This window comes from Triplophysa rosa, linkage group LG19 (assembly GCF_024868665.1).
Source record: "Triplophysa rosa linkage group LG19, Trosa_1v2, whole genome shotgun sequence".
Classification (NCBI taxonomy): Eukaryota; Metazoa; Chordata; class Actinopteri; order Cypriniformes; family Nemacheilidae; genus Triplophysa; species Triplophysa rosa.
In genome coordinates, this window is record NC_079908.1 from 8,272,043 (window position 1) to 8,284,704 (window position 12,662).

The 12,662-nt window shown below is 36.6% G+C and overlaps 1 protein-coding gene across 2 annotated transcripts; it reads left to right on the forward strand.

Annotated features, from left to right (window-relative positions):
- Positions 1–4,922: 4,922 nt before the first annotated feature.
- On the forward strand, positions 4,923–9,776 carry LOC130570364 (uncharacterized). 2 transcript variants are annotated; one of them, XM_057360636.1, is made up of 7 exons: positions 4,923–5,524; positions 6,627–7,288; positions 7,371–7,414; positions 7,552–7,645; positions 8,161–8,271; positions 8,672–8,807; positions 8,926–9,151. In XM_057360636.1, exons 1-7 carry the CDS (start codon positions 5,513–5,515, stop codon positions 9,142–9,144), a joined length of 1,278 nt encoding a protein of 425 aa, XP_057216619.1. In that variant the 5' UTR covers positions 4,923–5,512; the 3' UTR covers positions 9,145–9,151. The 2 variants fall into 2 exon arrangements, with proteins under 2 accessions (XP_057216619.1, XP_057216618.1); XM_057360635.1 differs by having other exon boundaries at positions 4,930–5,524; positions 8,531–8,807; positions 8,926–9,776.
- The last annotated feature ends 2,886 nt before the right edge of the window (positions 9,777–12,662 follow it).

Below are 12,662 nucleotides of genomic sequence, written 5' to 3' on the forward strand. Positions count from 1 at the left end.
TGATAACATATTTATCCAATCATAAAATGAAGCAGTCAATGTAACGACGCGTAGAGATTTTCAAATGCAAACGTGCAAAAGGGGAACGTACCATACCATTCATTTTTGTATATGCACGTCTTATAAATATTTACATGTAAGTTAAATATGTGGACATATTCCATATGGATTAGTCATAAGAAGTCTTGATCAAGAAAAATGAATTTTGCGTCTGAATTTTGTCCAGTTTACATAAGGGAAAAATATTGTCAAAGCTTCACTCGATCACCCACTTAAATGTGTTAAACTACATTACTTGAGTCATTGTGTTTGGACTACATGAATGTTGTAAAAACCGAAACGAATTGTGTGAAAAAGTTTCTTTTTTTTAAATTAAGTCTGTTGAAAAAATGACTGAACTGAACTAGTTCATGAACTACTGTACATCAAACATGTAATCCCTGTTTGTAGTTTTTTACAGGATACAGGCCAGAGGCCACCAGGCACAAAGACCTCAGGCCTCTTAACCCCCCCCCATAAATCTTATATGTGCACATAAATATAATCAATTCAATAGTTGAATTAAACTTAATAAATGTATGATCTATTACGTTTCTCCTGATGTCTTTATGTACTGTAGGCCTATTGTTTTCTCATTGTGCAAAATAAACAAACCAATATTAATGGCAGTGTTGCACAAATGAAAATTTAGTTAGAACCTACTATATAGAAAAATTATCAGTGCTAAACTGAAACTCATCACATGAGCAACCATCATCTGTTCTGGTAAGTAAAAAATGAAACATTCATTTTCAAAATGATGCACTACTAGAGAATTACGTTGATAACAAAAAAGGTCATGGCTTCGATTGGAACAAGCAAGATAAAATGTACAGCCTGAATGCAGTTAAGTCACTTTGGATAAAAGAGTTTAAATACAGTTGGACAGTGACCACAATTATTTATAGGGCAAAGACAAAAGTAAAATTATTAAATAACAATATAATGTTACTGAAAGCTGATATTTTTTAGTATCTTTACGATGTTAGTGCAAATGAGCTTTGGTATTCTTGTCCCAAAATAGGGTGATAATTATAAATCCGTTACAGCAGTAAAACATTTGAATGATATGGTAAAATTATTAAAATCATTACCTTTTTCCAGTATCTTAAAGTGAACAAGCTGTGTTCTGATAATGTGTATTTCATATAACTTAAATGATATCACATTAAGCATCAAAGAGATGTGTACACAATTATTAAGCCTTATTAAACCTAAATGAATGCTTGACAATCAGTTCCGGATGACAATAAATCATAACCATCAATAACTGGAGCCAAAACGTTTCTTTACTCCACGTAAAAAGTATGAAAGTTAATTATGAAATTAATTGAGAACTGATTTTTTTCCCCAGAAAACTGCTGCTCGACCACGGGCGATTCTAGGTTTTCAATATTATGGGGGCTCAGCCTCCAGAGATATATATACTGTATATTACAAGGATATACATATACACATATACATATACATGGTGAAAGACGAAAAAGGGTTATAGCATACAAACAAGTTTAACACTGCTTTGTTGTTAAAAAAATGAAAAACTTTTCTGTTTAATATACAGTAATTTCATTTTTAGTTTAGTTTTTCTGAGCAAAAAATAAATATCACGCATTTTCCCCTGATTTACAGAAGTCGCCAAATAAAATGTAATTCAGTGTAACAATCTTGTCAGGCATATTTACAACAAAAATCTATATATGACATTAAGACTAATTACGTTCATGCTAATTAGTTGTAATTTTACATTTTTTTAAATGTGCCACTATCCTAGGTTATGCCCATTTGTCAATAAGATTTTTTTTACTCATTTAAAGCACAATAAAACGTAATATGCTCCCTTACTCTTTTATATATGTTAATATGTACAAGTCAGATTAAGCATGTTGTTTGAATTTGTGCATAAATATATGCCATCAGCACATTGGTTCAAAATAAACATCAACATCAATAAAAAATGGGTCACTGAACACAAAATCAAGATCCTGCCATAGCCATCCCAGTTCCCTGACCCGAACCCTATAGAAAATGAGTGATATGAACTGAAGAAGAGGGAGGACCAACATTTGAAGGATCTGGAGAAATTCTTTATGGAGGAATGGACTCAGATGACTCTCAATGTAATCTCAAACCTCATCAGACTGAAAAGAAAACACTCAGAGCTGATTTTCTTATAAATTAAGGTTGCAGGGTGAATTGAATACAAGGGTGCCAATAATTGTGGCCAACATATATGGAAGAAAAACTTTTTTTTCTCAATGTGATATTCCCCCCACTTCAAATTGTTTTCCTTCAATGAAATGTTGGAATATTGTAGATTTTTTAAATAAAAGATTAAAAGGAGAAACAATGCAGATTTATTTTTATAGCCTTCTTTGCTCATATTTACCAAGGGTGCCAATAATGGTGAACAGGACTGTAAATACAGTATATATATATATATATATATATATATATATACACACACACACACATATGTAGCCACGCTCTAAGCACCACATACTATACACATCACTAAAATAAATAATTAAGAAAGAATATGCACAGAATAAAGACAAGTTATTATTAAAATTAATATCACATTAATCGATCAGTCTTCAGCATTTATAATTCAAAGTGACAACAACTGCTACAAATCCATATAATAAATGTCAAAATCAACTGCTGAGTCATTATGTAGTAGAAAGAATAACTTGATGTGATGTTTCCCTGCAATTCATTCTGATTAGCACTAGCGCTGTCACTCCCGTGCATGACTGCGTGTTCTTCTATCACATCCACAATATGTTTTAAATTAATAATAAAATACTGAAGCCTCTGAAAAACGACAAAGAGCTCCAAGGTACACTTTTGTTTACTCGGAACTCAGAACAATGAAAAACACAGCCGCACCAGGCTGAACTAACTCTATCTGCCCGTCGTCTTTCCGGGGCTCTCAAAACTACCATCAGCTCTCTATAACTAGGTGCAGAAATAAAAAACAACACTTCATTATGAATGACACATTTCTGTGTGCTACAATATTATCATGATAATTTTCTAAAGCTAGTTAACGGTGTGACAAGGGGTGATATGATATGACGCAGACAAAACTTTTTACTTTTTATTAAGCTGCACTGAAACTGTCATTTTGACCTTCAACCTTTTGGAGTCCATTGAAGTCCACTATATGGAGAAAAATCCTGGAATGTTTTCATCAAAAACCTTAATTTCTTTTCGACTAAAGAAAAAAATACATAAACATCTTGGATGACAACAGGGGTGAGTGAATTATCATGAAAATGTAAGTTGAAAGTGGACGATTCCTTTAAGGAGGCTTCTAGGTATTCGGCTGTTTAGTCTGACGTCACGCACCACCATATATGGAAGGTCATATACTGTTTCCGGGTCCAAACGCTCAATAAAAAGCTATAGGCAAACAACAAAAACGATCCTAACCTTTATCTTCATAACGAAATCCCACATGGCCAGTCAGTGATTCATTTTTCATAATTTATTCAAATATTGATGTCGGAGATTCCGCAAGCCTGGAGAAGTGTATACTGTGAGTTAATAAATGATCCACTTAAATATGCGATGTGAGTAAACAGTGCTCATTAACAGCTGTTTAAACTGTGGACCCGCTTGAAATGAGTAGATGCTTGGACCCGGAAACGGTATTCCTTACGTCACCACTTAACAACCGAATTATATGTCCCTGCGCCCCAATTCGCATACTATCCATCCTAAATAGTGTCCAAAATAGAATTAGTATGTTTTCATTACATTTACATTTGGCAGACGCTTTTATCCAAAGCGACTTACAAGTAGGGTGCAGTGGGCAGTTATTACTGCAGAGCAAACAGGGGTAAGGTGCCTTGCTCAAGGGCACTTCAGTCATTTCCTGGTGGCACTGAGAATTGAACCAGCAACCTTCTGGCTACAAGTCCAACTCTCTAACCACTAGGCCACAACTGATGACTTACTTCTTTAAATGGGTTAAAAATTTGGTGGGCTGTTTAAATCTGTCAGCATACACAACATATAAAATCCATAGTTATTAGATGAGGAGTCTGACATCAAACTTACCTATACGATATTGTTTAAGGCAGGACACTTAATGTACTGTTCAATTTTGAGATGTTGGTCTATTTTGCTTTCTTCTTTTGCTCTATTGGAAAGGACATTTCCAAAATATACCCTCATCTGTTCCATCTGCATTGCCTGACAAATGTATGCAAGTAAGCACATTTTAATTTCTTAACGCCTGATTTGCACATCAATGACAATTCTGATGACATTATTAATTTTACTGTATTCTGCTGTCGTTTCTCCATTAAGTTAGCATGTATGCTAATTATATACTGCCTTAGCTAAACTTTAGCTACCTCATTATCTCATAAGTGATGGATGTTAGCAAAATGCGTTTTGTCTTTTGGATAATTAGCTGTGAATCCGAGGCACACACTAGTATGTTCATCACCACTCACCTCCACACCAAGACAAACGCGACTGGAAAGGAGGGAGGGCTTCACTTCTGCGGTTCTCTGCCTGATGTGCCAAACAATAGGGCTTTTCACACTTGAAATCGTTGACTCTGGTTATTCTTAACCCCAGGTAAACAGAATCCTGGGATTCACATTTCATACTGCTTATAATTTACCAGGGGTTAAGGGATAACCCTGGGTTTTCATAACTTGATGTTTCACACTGTACATCACTAAACCCTGGGTTGTCACGGTTCATGTGTTCACTGACTCATTCTCGCTCTCTCTGTGTATGTGTGTCTGTGATCGTGCTGATGAGTCGATCAGGGTCAGCTGTGGCTCATCAGCACGGCTATTCAAGAACCAGGCTTTCCGTCCCTTGTTGTCAGATCGTTGGAGTTCCTACCGTGTTCCTGGTTGTGTTCGAGTTTCCCTGTTCCTGTTCTTCGTCTCCTGGATAAATACTGCAGCATCAAACTGACTGAATAAAAATAGTGCGTGGTCCCTTTAAATAACCGAATACCTTGTCCGCATCCGGCTAAAAATGACGCCTCGCAAATCGTTTTTGGCTGTTTTATATGGAATTTAAATGGACCCAAAACTCACGCGCATGGAATCCGCGCGCGCACGCGCTATGCAAACGCGCATAATGATAACCACGCGCGGAAAGCTGCTCCGCGAGGGCGCATTTAAACTCCGCGAGCGAGCAGAACAGTATCCGCAAGCGGAAAAGAATCCTCGCGCGGGCGCATTTCTGCTCCGCGAGCAAAAACTCAGTCCGCGAGCAGAGGCTTTGACGAGCGCGCGCGCGATTCTCTCTACGCGCTCGCAACTGCTCATCACTCGCTCGATCTTCAAGCTGACTTTTGAGACTTTGGGGGCGGGACAGGTGACTGATGACTCCGCATCTGTGATTGGTTGTTTGGTTTGATCGGTGACATGATTCTCTCGTTCAATTCCAGTCACTATAAGTTAGGTAGAGAAGACACTACACGTTTTGTGGGATCATCATGTCAGAGCAGGTAATTAATTTATGTTAAATACATGGTCTTTTATCGTGTTTAATCCATGCAATAAACTGCACCCACAGAACGCCTGGAGATATGTGCCCGGTTTCACAGACAAAGATTAAGGCTAGTCCCTGTCTAAAATTAATATATCTTGCCCAGAAATACATTGAAATATATCAGTGCCATTGTTTTGTCTCGAGATGCACACCAGCAATGTATTTTTCTAATTCATTTTTATAAAAGCGACATAAATATCTTAATTCAACTAAAGCTTTGTCTTGGTTTAAGCTAAACCGTGTCTGTGAAACCGGGCCATGGTGTTCAGGCAGGCCTGGGTAGGCAATTTTTAAAGGTATTGATTTTGTTTACTGTTTAATATAGTTGATAGTAAAGTATAGTTCAGATAAAATCACCTTGCAAAGGTTTGCACAGGGCCTTATTAAAGTTTGATAAAGCTAACTTGGCTGACTACGTTAACCTTTAACCCTTCAAACTGTTTATGGTTAAGTTAGTCTCACTAGCCTCAAGTGTGCTATTTCTTTTATAAAACTGTTAATGTAACAACACAAAACAAATAATAAAGTCAAAGAACATGTATCAATGCATGAATTTAAATTACTAAAAGCCTTCATTCCACTGGAAAAATAGTCCCTGGCTGACTGTGACCCTGCATGTGTAAATTCAGCTAAAGTATTTTTTGTGGTTTACTGTTTTCTACATAGATTGTTCTTTACATATGATAATTTTGTGACTATATCCATGATTGTTTAATATTGACTAAGACCGGATACGTCAGAGTTTGAAATCAAAGTGAAATTTTTTTTTTTAATCAAATTTTCATGCTGCTAATCTGATAATTAGATTGATGTTTAGCCTGGATTTTGTATACATAGCCTATGTTTATGTTTACGACAGGACTATGTTTTACTCAAAACACATAGAGATCATGTCACACCACATCTACTAGGTGCAAAACAAGGGACTAGAGAATTATATAAAAAATTAACCAGTTGAACATTTTCATGGTTTTAAACCTCTTTCAACTTTTGAACAGTGATTTGTGTGTTACAACATGGACATTGATCTTGACACCTTTTCTTTGTTCTGTCAACAGATGAAACATCACCTTTTGGAAAATCTTTTGCAAAAGTTACAGCAGGCATTCAGCGCAACAGCACTGGATTTGGATTACGTGGAGTTTCTTTGTCGTCAGGTGCTGTATATTCTGGAGGCCCTATCTAATCACATACAAGTACCCCCTGTTATCACCCAGGCTTTGCAAGAGCTCTTTGACCTTGTGAGGGCACAAGTGGAATGTCCAGCCCCATGTGTCAGAGTGGAAGTTGCTGGCACCACAGGACTTCCAAAAATTTTGGTTGAGGAACAACGCCTGAAAGAAATGCTCCATGCTCACCTTCCTGTGCGCTGCATAGCTACACTGATGGGTGTTTCAAGGAACACAATTTTCAGACGCATGAAAGTATATGAGCTCTCTGTTAGGGACATGTACAGTTCTATCAGTGATGAAGAACTGGACATTTTGGTTGCTTCTGTCAAGAATGATTTACCAAATGCAGGCTACAGGATGGTCAGAGGAAGACTGGAGTCATTGGGCCACAGGGTTCAGTGGAGAAGAGTTGCAGCCTCTATGCATAGAATTGATTCTATGGGCATCATCTCAAGGTTGTCAAATCTTGGCTGTGTTGTGCGCAGAGTGTACTCTGTACCAGGGCCCTTGTCTCTGGTACATGTGGACACAAACCACAAGTTAATAAGGTTTGTATTTGTAAGTGAAGTTTAATATATAAATACATTTGCATGTTTCTTTTATGAATGTTTAATATTAATTGCCTCCCAGATACAATATTGTGATATTTGGAGGAGTGGACGGTTTCTCCAGAAAGTTAAATGGCTGATACTGTATTTTAGTAATTCTACTTGTTGTGCTCTGACTAAACATTTTGTAGTCTTCTGGGACACATGCGTGCACACAACTTGGATGCTTTTTAATTGGTTTCACATTTTGTTTTGCCTTTTGTAGATATTGTACTTGAATGCAGCCACAAATAACCGTGCAGCAACGGCATTTTCATTCTTTCTGGAGGCAACTCAGTTGCATGGTTTACCCTCAAGGTAGTGTATTTTAAATGGTTACAAAGCTACACTCCTCTCCGTATATAATTAGGCTGAGAAAAAATCATAATGTTCTATAACTGCTTGATCTTACACTCTAGAAACAGATAAATCTGAACTTTGAGTTGAGTTTCCTTGAAGCAAAAGGTTGTCAAGAAATACTTATTCTGTTGAAAAATATTTTACAAACTCAACTTTTTATATACTTTGTGCACCCTTACTTTTCCAGATTACAGCATTAAACTGTTCCCTTTAGAAGTTCATGTAAAGGAAGACATTATGTTTTAGATTATGCCTCCATAATTACACTTGCAAAATCCTTGTGGGACATTTTTGGCTCATCCCACATTTGAATATACAGTGGGTTTGAGAACTTGTATGGCCATTCAATGAAAAACATTTGTTCAAAAAAAGTTAATGCTTTTTTTTCTTGAGGATGTTAATTTGTCAGAGCCTTAATCAAATGTATAAATACTTTTTCTCTGTTTATTCCACTATTATTGTTGTGATTTCAGGGTAAGAGCTGACCAGGGAGTGGAGAACGTAGATATTGCTCGGTTTATGTTCACTGTCCGTGGCAATAATCGGGGAAGCTTCATCTCAGGAAAAAGCGTCCACAACCAAAGGTACAATTCATATTTCTTTCACAGCTTTCCTAGTAATCACTTTGAGTTTCCATTACTAACACTACATTAGTAACATTATATTTCCATAATATCAAGTTCTACATGTAGAATGTACTAGCAGTTCAAGCTTTGGGTGTAAGGTATGACATTGCCAAACACAATTATACCACATATTCATGAGTTTGTTCTATTTTTGAAAAATTGCCTGTTTGATACAGTCATGATTTTTTAATTTATTATTTATTTTAACACCCAATAGGATAGAACGGTTATGGCGGGATGTGTGGATCTCTGTATCTTCAAAGTACTACAACCTTCTGCACTCTCTTGAGGAAGATGGCCTCCTGGACATTTCATGTACAGATGACTTATTTTGTGTGCATTATGCATTTCTTCCAAGAATCAAAAGAGGCTTGGAGATATTTACTGAAGGCTGGAATCACCATCCACTTCGCACTGAGGGAAACCAGACTCCAACACAGATCTGGGAGATTGCACAGATGCTGAACACTAATGTACATTCTGAGAACCTTGAGGTAAGAGTGTAAATGCATTGACTTGATGTATTAAATGTAAACATCATTTTTTTAATATCTATATTAAATACTTTTACAATGGCAAAGCATTGATTTGTGACTTTTTAAACATTTATAGGACCTGCAAGAACCAGACATTGACTGGGAGACTGCTGTAGACTTTGAGCGTCTTGACACAGAAAGTGGTATTGTAGTGCCTGAATATGAATGCCCTCTGACTGTGGAAATGATGAATGAACTTCAGACTTTGGTTGATCCAACTGACCCAAGCCTTACTGATGAACAGCTATACATTGTCTGCTATGAACACATAAAACTACTGCGGACACAAAGCTAACCTCTGTAGCTCTAACAATCCCATCAGTGGACTGGACTCTGTTTTTTTATTGCATTTTAATACTACATCTTCATCGATCATTACATGTTCAGTAAATGTATCAAGAAAATAAAGTACATGAAACATTTTAAATTCTTTAGGAACATGTGAGCACCGAAATAATGCTTTGGTATAGCATAAACTGCTCAACAATAAAAACATATGAATGCATGCAACTTGTACTTAACACTGTGTTGGAATTTTGCAAACATCAATTTTTAAACTTGAACAATGACACAGCAGGTGAGCTGGAGCATCCTTAATAGCGTCCAAATTCATAGCCATGGGTAATGGCCTGTGAAACAACATTCCTGAATTCCTTATATGTACCCAGGTGTGCAACTGGGAATGTGACGGAGCGGGAACATGCGTTAACTACAGGGAAACAGATACTGTGTGTACCATAGCGTACACTGCAATCATGATCGAATTCCATGACAATTTTAAAATGCTCACGGTCTGCATGACTTAATGGAATATGAGACTGTCCTGTCAGCCACTGGCAAAACTTGCCAACATTAATGAGCATGTTGTTGGTATGTCCATCTGCCTTGTCTTCACTCTGTGTGTCCTCTTTTGGTATGTTTTTGTTGTTTTTGCTCTCTTCTGAAAAGGTGATAAAAATCATTGTAGTTTTAACTTGCAGGTACTACCCCAAATAGAACAATACAGTAAACTTTTCCACAACTACTGCAAATTCGCTTTAGTTTCAAAAAAGAAAATTCAAAGGACAGAATAGTTACTTTCAACTTTAGTATAATAACATTTTTAATTTGTTCAAATTATTCACCTTCATCCTCTATGTCCTGTACATAGTCCTGCAGAAAGTTGACTACTCTGGACTCTCTTTGACGCCTCATTGTACCCATCTCACTGAAGACAGGTGATAGTGATGTCACTAAAAAATCAGCATCCACCTTAAATTTACAAAAAAAAAAATTGCTGGAGTCCTTAAAGTGTAAAATAAATTAATAAAAACATGATATAATTTTGAACATGTCTGACTTCATATTTGCTGTTTTAACAGACAGACTTACTGTCACAGATGTGTCAACAGAAGGAGTGTCATCTGGGAAGTTTTGCACAATAACTTCCATGGCAGGACTGTTATCTGGGGAAGACAAACAAGTCTGCAAGAAAATGAACAAAATAAATATATTATCCCTAGGGCAACTGAAGAGTGATCAATGTATTAATATAGAATCAAGAGTAAAATATTTCTTGTCTGTTCAGCAGAGTCAGATGAGAGTTCTACCGTCTTGCAAGATGCCACATGTGCCTCTAATAACTGGACTGGCATGTTTTCTGAACACATATCGCATGCTGCTTTTGGCATTTTTTCAAACTCCTTTGCAGTGTAGTGGAGAGGTGAAGTATCAAGAGTTCCTTGGATTGGTACTATGTACAGTGTTGACTTCCCACGTGCAACTGTATTGAGGTAAGCACCTGTATAACCTTCTGCCTCAGGCGGTACAATACACAATTCTCTTTGTCCAGATCCACCTAAAAGGAAAAGATGTAATATTTGAAGTCAGTCAAATTTGCCAGTAGACCACATAAGACCGTAGCTAAAAATAGGAAGCTTCAATATCTTACCAACAGCCTTATACAACATCCATGCCCCCTTCAAATCAGCCATTTTAGAGTATGTCTCCTCAAGTTTTGTAGACAACTGTATAATTTATATAATGTAAGTATTGTGGCAAAGAGATGCCTTTGGATAATGTACATTCCTTAATAATAAGTCATATTAGCAGTAAATTATGTTAGCTGTTAGTCATGATATACTGCTATGCCATCCCTCACTAAAAGAGAAGTTATGAACAGAGCCCTGATGCATAAAAGTTTGTTTGGTGCATTGATATACCCTTTATGAGTAATGGTTAATAATAGATTATTTTAAGAATTACATTACAAATGTAAAAAAGTGTATTGTAACTCAGCATACCACAGATTACCAATGAATGGTATGAATAATTTAACTAACACCAAAATGGTATGAAATGTCACAATCGCAATTGTTAACTTCATGTAAGCTTACGCAAGATGTTCTTCAATCAGGGTGTGTGAGAAGTGAAAATTAGTGTACATTATTGAGGTCTGACAAAATTTAAACTCATAGAATTTGAAAACGTCAACAATAAAAACACACATAAGCTTTAATGTCATTATCAAATTATTAAGCAAGGTTATGATTATTGTAATGTGAACAATTTAATGAACACCTTAAGGCAAGCATGGCTTTCTGTTGCAACTTACCCATGAATGGTCAGCATCATCTGTGATACTGATGGTTCTTCGACCCATCCCTGACTGTAGAAGAGTTTATTCATCTACAGCTTTTGGTGTCTTCTCCATATATTTGTTAACAAGGTAGAACTGTACTGGAAAACACTTGACAGTACTGAGTCTTCTTTTCATGTCAGTAACATTAGAATGTGGTCCCCTTTTCCCAGTCACTTTTTTCCCCTGATTTTTCACAAACAGTCCTGGGAAGGATCTGCGAAAATGTGAAGTAAGAAACAGCATAAGAGAATGCATTTAAAACAATGTCAAGCACTACATACAAAATTGTATTTTCAAATTATCATAAAAATGAATATAGTTCTCAGAATGACAAACCTTGCCATGTTTTGCTCCAAAGTGCTTTTCTGCTGTGGAACTTCTTGCCTACTGTGTGCGGATGGTTTGAAAATCTTGCAGAAACTCCTTTAAAACCATCATCTAAAAATAACAATTTTAAACAACCTCTAATAATATTTGACTAATCAAGTACATACAGTAAAAGGTTCATACACCATCATCATATTCAACGTTTATATTACATTTTGGCACCATTGTTGCTTTAATACAGCATCATGAAATGCATTATAATGACTAGCATGAAAACAAGATGTAATTGTCAATTTAAAAAATAAAAGATAGTATTAAGGTGAGTGTAACAACAAGCCTCACTGTCTCTGGCTGCTGGCTGAGATAGGGCGCTTTGCAGCAGTGACATCACCCGTCGCGCTGCCTCCTGTAATTCTTCCTATCATAACAGTTTACATGACAGATAAGTGTGTATAGCCTGTCACATCTGTTAAAAATATGAGCTGACTACTTTATACAACTCAAAAGGATGTGAAAAATAAAATCCACTAACGTTACACGTCATGGACTCCCTGCAACAGTTACTAGCACTGACACTAACTTATGCAATGGCTTCCGTTTTTTAAACAATTAACTACATGGATTACATATGTCACTGCTCTCGTCACAAACAGGCTCTGTAAAGTTTTGGTCATTCACTATTTACTGTGTTAAGGACTATGTAAACTTGACTATTCCTTGTTTTACCTCTTTTTTCTCCGACATCTTGATGACTCTTCGGCAAAGAGGAAGGTGGCAGGTGATTAAAGACTGGGTGTTGCAAGTGACCAATCACAGATGCGGAGTCATCAGTCACCTGTCCCGCCCCCAAAGTCTCAAAAGTCAGC